At 41.9% G+C, this 18127-nt stretch overlaps 1 protein-coding gene across 2 annotated transcripts in view; it reads right to left on the bottom strand.

The window, feature by feature from the left end:
* PIWIL2 (piwi like RNA-mediated gene silencing 2) overlaps window positions 1–18127 on the bottom strand; it is a 131917-nt gene that overhangs the window by 102049 nt on the left and 11741 nt on the right. For both annotated transcript variants that reach the window (XM_074384044.1, XM_074384045.1), the window contains 8 exons: window positions 17856–17943; window positions 17553–17691; window positions 16247–16453; window positions 15198–15308; window positions 10448–10565; window positions 9757–9881; window positions 8489–8569; window positions 8076–8189 (listed from right to left, as the gene is read on the bottom strand). In XM_074384044.1, coding sequence (XP_074240145.1) covers window positions 8076–8189; window positions 8489–8569; window positions 9757–9881; window positions 10448–10565; window positions 15198–15308; window positions 16247–16453; window positions 17553–17691; window positions 17856–17943 — 983 coding nt within the window. The remainder of the gene's footprint in view (window positions 1–8075; window positions 8190–8488; window positions 8570–9756; window positions 9882–10447; window positions 10566–15197; window positions 15309–16246; window positions 16454–17552; window positions 17692–17855; window positions 17944–18127) is intronic.

The raw sequence follows: 18127 nt of genomic DNA, 5'->3' as shown, positions 1-18127 counted from the left end.
TTAAGATTAATATCTAAGAAACTAAACAATAAAACTAGATGAAAACAAACATTCATATATTCCTGAAAATAAAATTCCTACAAACTAGAAAAGATGGATTACTGTGTCGCCATAGTAACAAGTAGCCATGAGTTTTAAGCCTACATCAATTTACTTCAGCAAACACACTTTGCAAGCCAACTAATCAATGTCATCCTCTTGTTTCTGTAAACCAGCCAATCAGGGATGACTTAATCCAATATGCATACCTCTGTGGGCCAATCAATTCACAAGGGTCTCGACTGAGTAATTACCCTCCTTCAGAAAGAGCTGACCTACTTGTCTATCTGAAAGCCTGCAATCACTGAACTGTACTCTGCTCAAATATTTTATATAAGACCAATAGTCTCTAACTACAGTAAGCAAGAAATTCAGCTTTCTCTTTATTTCAGATAGAACAGAGGTCTCACCATCCTCTGACAATTCTGGAGATCCAACCAAGATTATTTTGAAAACTCTTTCCAGGCAACATTCCAGGGATTCTCAGACCAACCATGCACTCACTGGGTCCTTGTGTTTAACTTTCTTCTTAAGATCTGCTGTCAAGTGAGTCAATCCCAACAACCATCTGAGGTGTGACTGGTTTTATTAAGCTCTAGTTGCTGAATTTATTTTGTTATCCCAATATTTATAATCAAACAGGCCTTTGTCATTAGCCTTAGGTCTTCATATAAGGCAATTAGCTTGCCTGCTTACATAAAATAGACCTTTTGATTTAGAAGTACAGCCTCTGGCATATAATTAGATCTAGATCTTTGTATGAGGTCACTAGCCTTTTTGTTCTGAAAGTATATCATTTGAAGATATTTTTGCCATTTACTTTTTTTTTTTTCAAATAGAGTCTCACTCCATTGCCCAGGCTGGGGTGCAGTGGTGTGATCACTCACTGCAGCCTTGACTTACCAGCTCAGGTGATTCTTCCACCTCAGCCTCCCAAAGTGCTGGGATTACCAGCATGAGCCACCATGCCCAGTCAATTATATTTTTCATTTGCTTGCTTTGCTTTTGCTGTTGTTTATACTTATAATGCATTTTTGTTAGTTTTGGTCTGCTCAATATAAAGAGGAGTACTCTTTAGGAGAAGCCAGATAAGACTTCAAATCAATTCAGGCCATTCTTGAGAGCTTATGGTTGGAACCCATTAGATCAACAAGCCAATTGTAAAAATTCAGTCAAATTCCCTAACTTCAAATGGTTCCTATCAGTAATTTTTCATACACTGACCCCGATCCTTCTCCTAAACTATAAATTCCCATTTTTCCTTGTTGTATTCAAAGTTAAGCCCAATCTCACTCCCATACTGCAAATCTCCATTGCAGGGGTCCTTGTGCCCACTGCACTGGTTCTGAATAAAGTCTGCCTTATCATTCTTTAATAAGTGCCATGAAAATGTTTTCTTTTTAACAGAAATCACAACTAGATGCATTACAGTAAAACTCTGAAAGCCAAAGATTAAAAAAAAGTAAAAATATAGCAGTATCACTGGTGGTTGATTTGTCAACACAAACAATGTAAACCAAGGGCCAGGGGCAGTACCTCACACCCATAATCCCAACACTTCAGGGGTCAAGGTAGGAGGATAACTTGAGGCCACGATTTCGAGGTCAGCCTTAGCAACACAGTAAAACCACACCTCAACAAAAATAAAATAGACTGGGAACAGTGCCTCACGCTGGCACTTTGGAAGGCTGAGGTAGGAGAATGAGCCCAGGAGTTCAAGAACAGCCTTGGCAACATAGTGAGACGCTGTCTCCATGAAAAATTAAAACATTAGCCAGATGTGGTGGTGCATGTCTGTAGTTCCAGCTACTTGGGAGACCAGGTGGGAGGATTGCTTGAGTCCAGGAATTTAAGGCTGCAGTGAGTTGTGATTCTGCCACTGTACTCTAACCTGAGTGATCAAGTGAGACTCTGTCTCCCAAAAAAAAAAAAAAAGCAAAGAATGTAAGCCAGATAATATTTTCAAAGTGCGAAAAGAAAACAACTGCTACACCCAGAATTCTAAGTGAAAGACAAGCTGGAAAACATTTTTAGATAAAAATTAAAAGAATTTGTCATCAGCAGAGTCCACATTAAAGGACATATTACAAGCAGTTTTTCAGGCAAAGGGAAAGTAATCCCACATAGAATCCTAAGAGATGCAGGAAGGAATAAAGAACAAATAAAATTTCAGAAGACAACATTAAAGAAAAACTCCCAAAGATCCCAAAAGGCCAGGATGGGGTGAGGAAAGATATACGAAGATTCTGGAATCAGAAGTTAAAGGAGCTTTAGATCTTTCAACAGTAAATCTAAAAGCAAGGACAATGGAGTGGTGCCTTCAAAATTCTCAGGGAAAAGTATCTCCAACCTAGAGTTACAACTTAGAGTTATATATTCCATCAAACAACTACTTTGTAAACTAAAGATACTTTTCAAACATGTATGGTCTCAAAATCATTTCCTCCAATGCATCCTTCTTCTGAAAAATACTGGAGTATATATACTACACCAAAACAAGGGAATAAATAAAGAAAGTAGCAGTTGTGAGATGTGACATATAGGAGATTCCCCATAAGGAGGGAAGTGGAACCCCAAGACAGTGATGGTCCAGCTAGCCTGGGGAGCAACCAGCCAAATGGAAGCCCGTCAGGTTCTAACAGACATTTCTAAGAGGGTATTGAATTCAGTAGGAATGGGTCATTAAAGGAATTGAGAACTTAACAGTGACATAAGAAAGTAACCTTACTTAATAAACCTTAGTTGACTCACTACCTTTCAGAAGTATGCAAACCATTCCCGGGTGATGAAAAGAAAAGCTGCTACATTTTTAAACACTGAGCTCTTCTCATCTCCAGGAAAATAACTGCTCTTCTGTGGTATCCAGTGATCTGTGAGAACAGGGAACGAAGGTGGCAGAACACCAAGCTAGTAACAGCTACAGGGGACAAGGGTGGACTGAGCCTGCAGAGCTCCCTGACAGCCATGGACATGCTCTCTGGGCTGAGCACTTGGGCAACAGGGTAATGCCTGACACAGGACTTCTCATTATCTTGGAGAAGAGGTTCTCAAAGCTAGATCTAAAGTGATCTAGACCACCCCAAAAAAATATTTGGGGGGAAGGGGAATGAAACTAACAAAATATATAGTGTTTCAATGTGTTGTGAAGGGATTACAAAACTAGGTGTGAATCTGAGCTTAAATTAGTGGTAAGTACATATAAAATTATATACTTAGGGGGAAAAAAAGCTGGGCATAGTGGCGCAAACCTGTAGCACCAACTACTTGGGAAGCTGAGGTAGAAAGATCACTTGAGGCCAAGAATTCAGGGCTGCAGTGAACTATGATCATGCCTGTGAATAGCCACTGCACTTCAATCTGGGCCATAAAATGAGACCATGTCTCAAAGAAAGAAGAAGGAAAGGAAGGAAAGGAAGGAAGGAAGCAATTTATTTTTAAATTCAAGATAAATAACTATGCAGAAAATAAAAACAAAATACATTTCTTTTTTTCCCCCAGGCGAAGTCTTGCTTTGTTGTCCAGGCTGGAGTGCACTGGCACAATCTCAGCTCACTGCAACCTCTGCTTCCCAGGTTCAAGCGATTCTCCTGCCTCAGTCTCTGGAGTAGTTGGGACTATAGGCCAGCTCTTTTTTTTTTTTTTAAGTAGAGATACGATTTCACCATGTTGACCAGGCTGGCCTCAAGCTCCTGACCTCAAGTCAACCACCCACCTAGGCCTCCCATAGTCTTGGGATTATAGGCATGAGCCACTGTGCCTGGCCAAAACAAAATAAATTTCAATAAATATGGAAAGACATGCCATATTTTTCAGTAGGGAAGACTCAGGAAATATCATCCCTAGTCAATGACCATCAACATGCCAACTGACTTTTTTTTTGTAGACAGAGTCTCACTCCGTTACCCAGGTTGGAGTACGGTGGCACGATCCTGGCCCACTGTAACCTCTGATTCCAGGGTTCAGGCAATTCTCGTGCCTTAGCCTCCCAAGTAGCTGGAATTTCAGGTGTGTGCCTCCATGCGCAGCTAATTTTTGCATTGTTAGTAAAGACGGGGTTTCACCATGTTGGCCAGGCTGGTCTGGAACTGCTGACCTCAGGTGATCCGCATGCCTCGGCCTCCCAAAGTGTCAGTATTACAGAGGTGAGCCACCCTGTCTGGCCAAAACAAAATAAATGTCAATAAATGGAAAGACATTCCATTCTTTTATTTATTATTTATTTATTTTTTTAAAGACAGGGTTTCACCATATTGGTCAGGCTGCTCTTCAACTCCTGACCTCAGGTGATCTGCCCGCCTCAGCCTCCCAAAGAGTTGGGATTACAGGCGTGAGCCATCGCGCCCAGCTAAGACATTCCATATTTTTCAAAAGGAAGCCTCCATGAACATTCTCCCTAGCCAATGCTCATCAAAATGCTGACTGACTTTTTTCTTATTTTCACTAAATTATTCAAAAGATCAAATGAAAGAATATGTGGGTGACAATAACCATGAAAATTCTGAAAATAAAATTCTGACAAATACCAAAAACCAAAAAAAGTACAGTACTTTAGACAGAATCACATTGGTTTGGACAAATGGATTAAACTGAAATGTTCAGAAATAAATCCAGATATTTTAGCATGTAAGGTAGTGATTTAAATCTGCAGAAAAAAAGGATGTTTTTCAATAAACTACGTAATAGTACAGAGACAACCAGGATAATCCCAACTTCTAATCAAGATAAATCCATAGGGTTTAAAACACTGAAGACAGGCAGGGCACGGTGGCTCACACCTGTAATCCCAGCACTTTGGGAAGCCAAGGCAGGTGATCAGCTGAGGTCTGGAGTTTAAGACCAGCCTGGCCAACATGGCAAAACACCACCTCTACTAAAAATACAGAAATTAGCAGGGTGTGGTGGCCCATGCCTATAATCCCAGTTACTCAGGAGGCTGAGACAGAAGAATTACTTGAACCTGGGAGGTGGAGGTTGCACTGAGCCGAGATCACACCATTGCACTCAAGCCTGGGCAACAAGAGTGAAACTCCATCTCAAAAAAAAAAAAAAAAAAAAAAAAAAAAAAAATTGAAAATAAAGGTAAGTAGTTTTTTGTTTTGTTTTTTTTTGAAGACAGGGTCTCACTTGTACTTGTACTGTACCCCAGGCTGGGGTACAGTAGCACTATCATAGCACATTGCAGCCTTGAACCCCTGGCCTCAAGTAATTCTCCCACCTTGGCCTCCCAAAGTGCTGGGATTACAGGCATGAACCAGACCATCCCTGGCCAAGTAGACCTCTCTAGGCAGAAAAGAAAAGGCATTTACTGAACGTACATGCAAGAAAACTAAACATATAAAATCAAAGGCAGAAACCATAAAAAACAATAGTAAATCTGAAGACACATCTTTTATTTACTATTCTTAAACATTTACTACGTGCAACTAAATAAAACTTACAGAAGGCAACTGGCTTGGTCTGGACTCCTGCACTAGGCCCAACAGAACAAACCAAAATGGAGTTACTCATGCTGAAGTTCCACCCCACCAAATAGAAACTAACATCTTTATCTGACTTTCTGAGAAATCAGGAGAGAGAGATTAATAGCCAAATCCCCAAACAGGCCAGTTTAGCATGATAAAGATGTTCCCTCTGCTTTAACCTTTACAAGGAAAGTAACAAATGACCAATCTGCTTTTTTCCCTGTTTCTACTTCCTTGGTCCTTTTCTGTCCATAAGGCCAAACTCCACGGCTCAGCTCATAGAACCCTCAAGGTGTTACCCAATTCATGAACTGTAAATAAAAGCCAATAATTGTGTCTTCTGACAGTGGTAAGCCCTATATTAGGTCTAAGTGTACAGTGTGAGCAAAAAAGACATAGCCTCTGCCAGAGGAGCTGACAGTCTAGGAGAGACAGAATAAATAATTACAAAAAAGTTCAAGACATCTTCAACTTCTCTTACTCCACAAGCAGTGAGGAAATCAACTTAAGCGCTACTTTCAAAATATAGATGTCCAGAATCTGACTCCTTACCACCTCCTCTGCTACCATCCTCCCAGGTCCACTGATTACAACAGCCTCCTGACTGGTGTTCCCACTTCAATCCTCACTCTGCCAAGTCTATTCTCCACACAGCAACAACAGGGATCCTTTTACAACCCAAGTTGGGTCTTGCCACTCCTCTGCTCAAAGTCCTGCATTTCACTCAGAGTGAAAGTTAAAACCTCCACAAAAGCCCTACAAATCCCCACGTAAGCAGCTCCTCCATTTGCTCTGCCCCTCCATCACCCTGCTTGCTCACTTGGCTCTAGCTACCCTGCGTGCACCTGCACCAGGCCTCTTTCTGTCTTAAGGTCTGTGCCCGAGCTGTCCACCTGCCAAAAGCTTCTTCTCCCATATATTCGCCTGGCTAACCCCTTACCTCTTTCAGGTGTTTGCTCAAATGGGCTTGACCACTCTACTTGAAACTGCAATTCTCCACCCCTTGACCCACTACTTCCGATTGCCCTGACCCTGTGCTCTACTTTTTCTTTTTTCCATGGCTCTTACTGCTTTTAATACAACTATACAATTTATTATATTTATTATTTAGTGCTCATCTCCCCTGGTGACAATATAAGCTCTGTGAGGGGAGGGTTCTTTGTTTTGCTATCTGATAGGTCCTAAGACTCTGGTTCATAACTGGAGCTTGGAAAGTATACTCTGAAGCAATGAATGAAACAATCAGAGAAGCAAAGATTTACAAGCCTGATAACACTGAGTGGTTGTACATAGCTGATGGGAAAAGAAACTGAATAAATCTTCTACAGGGTAATTTGTCAAGAAATATTTAACTATCATATTATATTAAATATATATTAAAAGGCTTTAGAATGTTCAGCCCTTCCCTTAAGTAATTCTACTTCTGAGTACATGGCCTAAAAAAATCAGATGTGCAGAGACTTATGTGTAAGATGGGACATGCAACCATTAAAAAATTGCACACACATCTGGCTGGGCACAGTGGCTCAGGCCTGTAATCCTAGCACTTTGGGAGGCTAAAGTAGGCGAATTGCCTGAGCTCAGGAGATTGAGACCAGCCTGGGCAACATGGTGAGAAATCCCATCTCTACTAAAAAACAAAAAATGAGCCGGATGTGGTGGAGTGCACCTGTAGTCCCAGGTTGAGGCAGGAGAATAGTTTGAACCCAGGAGGTAAAGGTTGCAGTGAGCCGAGATCACAATACTGCACTGCAGTCTGGGTGACAGAGAGCCACTCTGTCTCCAAAAAAAGAAAAAGAAATTAGTCAGGCATGGTGGTGGGTGCCTGTAAGCCCAGATACTTGGGAGGCTGAGGCAGGACAATCAATTGAACCTGGGAGGTGGAGGTTGCAGTAAGCCAAGATCCTGCCACTGCAGTCCAGCCTGGGCCACAGAGTGAGACTTCACCTCAATTAAAAAAAATTATACACATCTGTATTTGCTACAGTAACATATACATTGTATATAATTATATGCAAACTTGGGATGTGCATATATCAAACCAAGTTCTCCTAACCACAAATTTAAATAAAATTCCTTCTCAAAAGCACAGCAGATGTCTATTTAGATGCTTATCTCAGTAGGACTTAGGGACTAGCGCACATATATTCAGTTCAGTTATTCTACAACTAAAAATCCAAATAGGGTCAGGTGCCATGGTTCATGCCTATAATCCCAACACTTTGGGAGCCTGAGATAGAAGGATCCCTTGAAGACAGGAATTCAAGACTAAACTGATAAATATAGCAAGACCCTGTCTCTACAAAACATAAAAATAAATTTAAAAATTAGCTGGCCATGCTAACACGCCTGTAGTCCTGGCTACTCAGAAGGCTGAGGTGGCAGGATCACTTGAACCCAGCAGTGAGCTATGATCAAACCACTGTACTCCCGCCAGGGTGACAGGACAAGACCCTGTCTCTGAGGGAAAAAACAAACAAACAGAACAATGTCTAATCTGTATTATTACCAGCTGTTACTGAACATTTCAGAAAATCATCAGTATGTTAAAGATAGGTCCCACCATTCACTCACATGACATCCAGCACAGAGTCATTCCGAATGACCTTATGAGAGACATCAGCCAGCAGGAAGAGCCCTCCGTCTGTCCTTCGGATGCTAGCTGCATAGCCTGGCCAGATCTGCAATCTGGAGAGAGAGGTGGTCTTAACTGTAGGATTTTCAAAAAGAACACAGATACTTCCATGCCCCCATTTGAATAATACTTTGAGGTGATACTGCCCTTCCGTAAGAGTAATGAGAAAGCCTCAGGAAACTAAATTAATCCACATCATTGCAAACTTACCAAACAAACGAAGAGATTTAACTGATAAATTGTATTCACTACCATAAACTGCCTCTGAGATTATGGTATTAAATACAATGGTTGTAATGAAAAATTTCTTTCCAGAACATTCAAAAGTGAGGAAGAGGAAAAAAATACCAACCTGTGTTGCTGGAGTACCACAGCACTTGCAGGGTCATAAAAGTTTCTCCCCACAAGCTTCATATCTAAAAGTTTCATTACCCTGAAATAAAAAGCGAGTATGAGTTTTCTAATAGAAGAATAATAAAATTATGTTCCCTTATTCTTAGCTACATTTGCCTTTGGAAGTCTTAATGGTCAGAAATGTTTGTGCTCTTTGCAGAAGATAGCTTTTATAATGAGAACCGTCTTGTTAAAAGAAAACCAACAATCACCAAAGCATTTGACTGAAAAAGGAAAGCAAAATGACTGCAGTCTTTTCCACTTACTAGCTGAACAAACACTGAGTTGATTTCCCAGGTTTGATTTACATTACTTTTCACTATTAACTAAGAAGAATGCAAAAGAATCCATTGCTAAGTTTGTAAGTCTGGCAAACAGAGTTACGAATTTTCCTGGCAGTTCAGCTTACTAGGTAGAAATTAGGTTCTGTGTTTCATTAAATAAGAGGAAGTCTGAGAATAGCAGCTGTATGAAAATTAGGATGTTTCCAAATAAGTTAAACAATTATAAGCCGTCTGTAATCTAAAAATTTAGGAGACTGAAAAAAAAAATCCTTCCAACAAATATTTTTAGACACAACCTCTTTAAGTCGCCCCCTTGTTACTGTCACCATTAACTATACACTATAAACAGCTGCTTTCAAAGTTCTGAACACATCCAGAGTAACCCATGCCCCTATCCAGCTACCTCCAAACCTAATTTCATATATTTGAATCTGGCCTATCACTTGTGAGATAATTTTTGAGTAAGTTAGCCTCAATGCCATCCATTTATTCATTAAATGCTTCCAAACCCATCTAGAATATACTGCCAGGTATTACCATCCAAGCATCTTTTTTTTTTTTTTTTTTTTTTTGAGACGGAGTTTCGCTCTTGTTACCCAAGCTGGAGTGCAATGGCGCGATCTCGGCTCACCGCAACCTCTGCCTCCTGGGTTCAGGCAATTCTCCTGCCTCAGCCTCCCGAGTAGCTGGGATTACAGGCACGCGCCACCATGCCCAGCTAATGTTTTGTATTTTTAGTAGAGACGGGGTTTCACCATGTTGACCAGGATGGTCTCGATCTCTTGACCTCGTGATCCACCCACCTCGGCCTCCCAAAGCGCTGGGATTACAGGCGTGAGCCACCGCGCCCGGCCCCATCCAAGCATCTTGAAGAACACTACTGCAAATAAACTACTTCCCATACTGAAGTTAAGGGAAAATAAAACTTCAGCTGTTTTCTCACCGACGGAAAACAACGTTGTAGAAGGGAATGCACAGGTCAGAGGAGGGCTCCAGGATCTTTGTCATCTGAATCTTAATGCTGATTTCAGCACCATCTGTTCTCCTGTGACTTTTTAACTCAAGAACCTAAAAAATAAATACAAGTAAAACCAAATGACAAAACTAAGAACTAATGATCCCTCATCTAATTCAATGGTGCTCTTAAAAACACTGAAGTATCTTAAAACATTTTTCAACTTTCCCCCTCACTTTGCTGCCCACACTGTCGAAAGCACAGCACGCCGACTACGATTCTGAAACAATTTAGTAAGAGAATCCCAACCAAGTTCACATTTGCAATTGTCAGTTACTCTGTATCACTGAGGTCAGACTTCCAATCATTCCTCTCAGGTGAGAATGTGCTTCTTGAGGAGTTCAAATCTAAAATGCTGTTATGTACTGCAGAAATCTGTCTTTCCCTCTATGAACAGAAAAGTACAACTCCAACCTTCAGGAAGTCTATGGTTTCCTACCCTTCAAAGCACCAGTGCTGGGCCAGGTGCAGTGGCTCATGCCTATAATCCCAGGACTTTGGGAGTTCCAGACCAACCTGGGCAACACAGCAAGACCCAATCTCTTAAAAGCCAAACCAAACAAAAAACACCAAGCACTTTTAGGGTTCATCTAAAAGCCCATTTCCTGGTTGGTCTCACTTGTTGAAGCTTAACAGGCAGATAGAGAATAGATCCATCAAATGCAGTAACGTTGCCGGTGACAGCCTGATGGTCCTTCAACATGCTGAACCTCATGCTTTTGCATTCCACATTGGGGCTGGAAAATAATGCAGAGGATTTTCCTTTAACTCGACTCACACAACAATCTTCACCACTGCTGGGCAACAGGTTCTAGTTACCCACTAACTGCTACTCCATCTAGCGGCCATATTAAAAGTGATCTATCTGACCAGAACTTTGACTCAAGAATACCTGCTCGCAGCTAAAACATCAGAAAATATAGGTTTAAAAAAAAAATAAAAACCACCCCAAAATTCTATGACCAAAGGACACTTGCCTTAGCATGTCAGTGTATATTCTTTCACATAGACATACTTTTTATGAGATGGAGTCTGACTCTGCCACCCAGGCTGGAGTGCAGTGGTGCGATGTTGGCTCACCAAAACCTTCACCTCCTGGGTTCAAATGATTCTCCCTTTGTTTCCTTAGCATTTGTCAATCAATTTTCAGAGAAAGGGTACTCCCCTTTCTAAAATTTTTATTTATTTATTATTTGAGATAGGATCTTGCTCTGTTATCCAGGCTGAAGTGCAGTGGGATGATCATAGCTCACTGCAGCCTCAAACTAAAGGGCTCAAGTGATCCTTCTGCCTCAGTCCCCCAAGTAACTGGGACTGTAAGTATACCATCATACCTGGCTAATGAAAAAAAAGTTTGTTTGCCCCAGCACAGTGGCTCGTGCCTGTAGTCCCAGCACTTTGGGAGGCTGAGGCAGATGGATCACCTGAGCCCAGGAGTTCAAGACCACTCTGGCCATCGTGGTAAAACCTCATTCTACTAAAAATACAAAAGAAAGTAGTGGGGTGTGGTAGCACGTGGTTGTAACCTCAGCTACTTGAACTCCTAACCTCAAGCAACTCTCCCTCTCTGGCCTCCCTAAATGCTGGGATTAAAGACATGGGCGACTGCACGTAGCCCTCTCCCCTCTTTTTTTTTTTTTTTTGAGACGGAGTTTCGCTCTTGTTACCCAGGCTGGAGTGCAATGGCGCGATCTCAGCTCACCGCAACCTCCACCTCCTGGGTTCAAGCAATTCTCCTGCCTCAGCCTCCTGAGTAGCTGGGATTACAGGCACGTGCCACCATGTCCAGCTAATTTTTTTTTTGTATTTTCAGTAGAGATGGGGTTTTACCATGTTGACCAGGATGGTCTCGATCTCTTGACCTCATGATCCACCCACCTCGGCCTCCCAAAGTGCTGGGATTACAGGCTTGAGCCACCGCGCCCAGCCTCTCCCCTCTCTTTAACGCTCACCTCTTTGCTGTGTGTTTCACAGCAAGCCAAGCCTGTTTCCTGGATCCATTTCCCCCTCTTTTCTGGCTCCTTCCCTCTACCTGTTCAATGTGCTCAGCTCTGCTTTCCTACCTCATAGAAACTGTTAAAGCAATTCTGTTGCCTTTTTTAATTATTCCATTTCTCATTCTCTTACAAACTATTTAAATGACTGGTCAAGTCACTGGCTACTTCTCAGGGCCTATGCCCTCCTTTGTGCTTTTCACCTTTCCTTTTTTTATTTTTCTCTACAACTTTAACAAAACTACTAGAAGATCACCAAGAATACCCTCACAAGCAAATCCAGTTACTTTCTTTTCTGGAGCCAAAGTCGACACCTTCTCATTCTCTTCATTCAAATGGATCCTCCCTTTGGTCTTCCTAACATACCTTCAGGATATTTTCTCCCTAACAGTTCCTTCTTTCACTGCACTTCTTTCTCTTGTGTCATCAACTAGCAGCTGTCCTTCACAAATTCAGCCTTCCTAATATAGCTACCTTTAAAAATAGTGTGGAACGCCGGGCGCGGTGGCTCAAGCCTGTAATCCCAGCACTTTGGGAGGCCGAGGCAGGTGGATCATGAGGTCGAGAGATCGAGACCATCCTGGTCAACATGGTGAAACCCCGTCTCTACTAAAAATACAAAACATTAGCTGGGCATGGTGGCGCGTGCCTGTAATCCCAGCTACTCAGGAGGCTGAGGCAGGAGAATTGCCTGAACCCAGGAGGCGGAGGTTGCGGTGAGCCGAGATCGCGCCATTGCACTCCAGCTTGGGTAACAAGAGCGAAACTCCGTCTCAAAAAAAAAAAAAAAAAAAAGAAATAGTGTGGAAGTTTCTGGCCAGGCATGGTGGCTTATGCTTGTAATCCCAGCACTTTGGGAGGTCGAGGAGGGTGAATTATTTGAGGTCAGCAGTTCAAGACCAGCCTGGTCAATATGGCAAAACCCTGTCTCTACTAAAAAAAATACAAAAATTAGCCAGGTATGGGGGCATTTGCCTGTAATCCCAGCTACTGGGGAGGCTGAGGCAAGAGAATTGCTTGAACCTGGGAGGCAGAGGTTGCAGTGAGCTGAGATTGCACCACTGTACTCCAGCCTGGGCAACAGAGTGAGACCCTGTCTCAAAAAAAAAAAAAGAAAGAAAGAAACAGTATGAAAGTTTCTTAAAAAAAACTAAAAATAGTACTACAGGTGATCCAACAATCCCACTTCTCGGCATTTAACCAAATCAATTGAAATCTATGTGTCAAAGAGATATGTGCACTCCCAGGTTCACTGCAGCACTAGTCACAACAGGCAACACATGGAAATGATCTCAGTGTCTATCAATGGATGAATGGATAAACAGTGGTATACATACACAAGGAATACTATGTAGCTTTTAAAAAGAAGGACATCCTGTCATTTGTGACAATGTGAAAGGATCTGGAGGACATTCAGCTAAGTGAAATAAGACAGGCACAAAAAGACAAATACCATCTGATCTCAGTCATACACAGAATCTAAAAAAGTTGAACTCATAGAGCAGATAGTAGGAAGATGGCTACCAACAGCCATGTTAACAACAGCGTGTATTCCAAAATTCCTAAAAGAGACGTTAAATGTTTTCACCACAAAAAAACAGTAAGTAGGTGAGGTGACAGATGTCAATTTGCTTGATTTAATCTTTCTACAATGAATACATATATCAAAAACATCACACTGTACCCATACAGATACACAATTATTTTTCAATTAAAAAACTGAGAAATCGGGCCAGGTGTGGTGGCTCAAGCCTGTAATCCCAGCACTTTGGGAGGCCGAGGCGGGTGGTTCACAAGGTGAGGAGATTGAGACCATCCTGGTCAACATGGTGAAACCTCGTTTCTACTAAAAATATAAAAAATTAGCTGGGCATGGCGGCGCGTGCCTGTAATCCCAGCTACTCAGGAGGTTGAGACAGGAGAATTGCCTGAACCCAGGAGGCGGAGGTTGCGGTGAGCCGAGATCGCGCCATTGCACTCCAGCCGGGGTAACGAGCGAAACTCCCTCCCCCCAAAAAAAAACAAAAACAAAAAAAAAAACTGAGATATCTAGCCGGGCACGGTGGCTCATTCCTATAATCCCAGCAGTTTGGGATGTCGAGGCGGGTGGATCACGAGGTCAAGAGATCGAGACCATCCTGGTCAACATGGTGAAACCCCGTCTCTACTAAAAAAAAAAAATACAAAAAATTAGCTGGGTATGGTGCGTACCTGTAATCCCAGCTACTCAGGAGGCTGAGGCAGGAGAATTGCCTGAACCCAGGAGGTAGAGGTTGCGGTGAGCCAAGATCGTGCCATTGCACTCCAGCCTGGGTAACAAGAGTGAAACTCTGACTCAAAAAATAAAAAATAAAAAATAAAAAACTGAGATATCTATATATTCTCATTTTCTTAAATTTTTCAACACACTCACTTTCACAATTCCAGCTACAAAGTTCCAGCTAATGACCCCTCTAAGATATTAAAAGGTATTAAAAGAGAACACAAACTAATATAAACTATTTTTAACAGTAATCAATCTTAAAATTATTGATTTAAAGCTGAAGTTATCTTCCTTTATTTTCTCACCCCTAAATTTAATCCTAGACTGTCACTGGAGAGATGTTAGATGTTGGTATGATGGCTATCGCAGGGGAGGCTCCAGGTTTCATGGGGGATGAATTTTATACCACTGGTTGGTGGGGGGAGGGTTCTTTAAGAATACAAAATTACACATACAAAGTAAGTTCAAAGATCATGGAAGACACCTAATGCAAGTTTTAAAAAATGCTGAACTTAAGCTTCATTAATTTCACATTAAATCAACTTCCACCCTCAGGGACAGGAACGGTGGCTCACGCCTATAATCCCAGCACTTTGGGAGGCTGAGGCAGGCGGATCACGATGTCAGGAGATCGAGGCCATCCCGGCCAACATGGTGAAGCCCCATCACTACTAAAATTACAAAAATTAGCTGGGTGTGGTGATGCATGCTTGTAATCCCAGCTACTCAGGAGGCTAAGGCAGGAGAACTGCTTGAACCAGGAAATCGGAGGTTGCAGTTAGCAGAGAGCACACAACTGCATTCCAGCCTGGCAACAGAGCAAGACCCTCTCTCAAAAAAAAAAAAAAAAAAAAAAAAAAACAAAAAAAATAAACTTCTAGCCTCATGTATGTCTACACCCTATAAAGCTAAAATCAGAATTGACAATATAGCTAAATACATACACAAAGTTTAACATTAACCTTAAACTTCCTGTAACAAACTGAGTAAACACATCATCACATTGGGAGGTCCACCAGGAACTGTACAGAACAATATTTATTTATTCCAGGGGAACTTTTTCTTTTTACTGCCCTCTAAGAAGTGAATAACCAAAGAAAAACTGTGAATACCTGAAAGTCACATGATATTGATAAACTGCTTCATTATGACATTGTATTTTGATGAGGTTTAGTCCCAAAGACTGAGGTATTCCTTTTGATCCTTGCTTCACAATAAGCTCTCTAGAAAATAAAAACAGAAAGCAACTACATGTATCACAAACAAAAAATGAAATAACTAATCAACCCACACAACACACAACAAAAAGATTGGGAGAAGTAACATTTTTTCACTTTGTAAAGATACACAAACCAAGAGCCAACACTTAAAAAAAACAAGCTCTGAAGGCTAGAAGACAAATCATCGGCAAGTCCTAATTACATAAGCAAGGTCACCCTATCTTTCCTATTAACATTACCCAAATAAACTAGGCTACTTAACTAAGAACACAAGAATGAGTTCTTTAGAGAAAGATGAGGTATCACAATCTTCTTCCTAAATGATTTCCTTATCTTCAACATGACAAAGAACCGTCTGAATTGGGAAGGAAATGAAAGGTGGTGAGTCCACTTTTTGGTGCATGCTGTTATGTCCACTGTCAACCACATTTAACTTCAAAAATTGTCCCATCTTGGCCGGGTGTGGTGGCTCACACCTGTAAGCCCAGCACGTTGGGAGGCTGAGGCAGGGGGATCACCTGAGGTCAGGAGTTCAAGACCAGCCTGGCCAACATGACAAAACCCCATCTCTACTAACACACACACACAAAAAATAGTTGGGTGTAGGCCACACACCTGTAACCCTAGCTACCTGGGAGGGCTAAGGTATAAGAATTGCTTGAACCTGAGAGACGGAGGTTGCAGTGAGCTGAGATTGTGCCACTACACTCCAACCTGGGTGACAGAGTGAGAATCTGTCTCAAAAAAAAAAAAAACAACCAAAAACCTGTCCCACCTCTTTGTCAATCTCCCACTGGCAAAAACCAAAACACCCTTCAGTATTTATCACTCAGGGAGGACTTTAGACCCAACAAAAATAGATTTTACAATACTACACACCAGCCAAAATGCAGTGTTTTCACGATCATTACTAAGTAGAGAAGGCAGTGCTCCTGACTTACTTTTCCTTGTGTTCCACAGTCAGGACCAGAGGGTGATCTGGAGAGTGCAGAGGGGACTGGGGCAGAGCTGGTGGTGATGACAGCTGCAGGGGATCCCGGGATGGTGTGCTGAAGGCACATGGAGGTTTGTCCATTCCTCTGCCAATACCACCTGCTCCTCTTCCTAGTGGTAACAAAGAAGCATCTGAACTCCCTCTCCCAAGCATCCTGAAATGTGGAGAGGCAAATCAGGGCTTTTCTATAATGGCTATGTCCATCCAGATTTTTCCCCCAACTCTACAATCACTTCCTGGAGGAGTCACCAAAAAGCGACCCAAGCATAGCCTTTGGATTCTCTCAAAATACATATGCCAAGGCCAGGTGCAATGGTTCATGCCTGTAATCGTAGCACTTTGGGAAGCTGAGGTGGGCAGACTGCTTGAGCCAGGAGTTCAAGACCATCCTAGGCAACACACTAATACCCCAAACTACGAAAAATCAGCCAGGCATGGTGGCTAATGACTGTAGTCCCAGCTACTCAAGTGGCTGAGGTCGGAGGATCACTTGAGGCCGGGAGGTCAAGGCTGCAGTGAGCTGAGATCATACCACTGCACTAAAGCCTGGGTGACAGAGACCCAATTTCAAAACAAACAACCAACAACAACAAAAAACATAACATATGCCATTATGACTCATTAATACCAACTGTCAGAACCATCTTCCATAGCAGAATAGAGAAGAAAGTTTGACTTAATGTTATTTAAAGAATCATCATGGCCAGGGACAGTGGCTCACACCTGTAATTCCAGCACACTGGAAGACCTAGGCAGGTGGAATGCCTGAGGTTAGAAGTTCGAGACCAGCCTGGCTAATACGGTTAAACCCCATCTCTACTAAAAATACAAAAATTAGCCAGGCATGGTGGTGCACACCAGTTATTCAGGAGGTTGAGGCAGAAGAATCACTTGACCCTGGGAGGCAGAAGCTGCAGTGAGCCGAGATCACACAGCTGCACTCCAGCCTGGTGACAGAGCAAAAAAAAAAAAAAAAAAAAAAAAAATCACCACAATCAGGGTAATCTGTAGTAATCTGTTAAGAACACAAATGAATTTCTTAACAGCCCAGTGGAGAACTACTTCTTACCCTTTTCCAAAGCCTAGTTATGTCAACAACTGCTGACTACTCTTGGAAAATGTGCATCCTTAAATATAAAACCAGACATTGATTGTTTATGAGATGACACAACCCTTCTTAGGAGTTGCTCTATGAACTTACAGAGATATTCCATCTGAATTTGATAGTTACCTGAGAAGGTAACTTTACCCACCTATTCCAACCAACAGAGGCCTCTGCCATATTGCTGTCCCCAGCTGCCAATACTTTTGGATCCCAAAAAGCGGGACAGAGTTCCTCCTTGTCTTTTCGTACCAGATTAGCAGACAAGCCTCGACCTAAAATGCCTCTACCTGAAAGAAAGAACCGAACCCCAGCAATGACTATGAGTTAAACATGTTTTAAAATACAGGTTTTTTTTTAAAGCACAGTTATGTTTCTGAAGATAAACCATTTGGATTTAAGAAGGAAGCAATCATACATACCACTGAGTTTCTCAAGTTAGTCTTCCACATACCTGTTTGAGGCAATTCCCGTTTCTGAGGGGTTTTGGAAACTGTTTCAATGCCCAGGCCTCGGAACATGGAGACCAAACCCACGGACTCCTGTGGAAAGTCAAAGAATAAAGTTCCAAGAGGTAGTTTAAAACCCCAGAAACAAGGGCTTTCTTAGTCTTGGGACATGATAAAAACGACCTTCAAGTTCTATAAATGTTGTAAGAATAAAGGGAATAATATTAACTTTAAAAAATACTTTTAACCATGTCATATTAGGTCTTTAAGCACAAAG

Source organism: Saimiri boliviensis, chromosome 13, assembly GCF_048565385.1.
Source record: "Saimiri boliviensis isolate mSaiBol1 chromosome 13, mSaiBol1.pri, whole genome shotgun sequence".
NCBI lineage: Eukaryota > Metazoa > Chordata > Mammalia > Primates > Cebidae > Saimiri > Saimiri boliviensis.
Note: the sequence above shows the minus strand (reverse complement) of the source record. Positions and strands in the feature narration are given on the sequence as shown.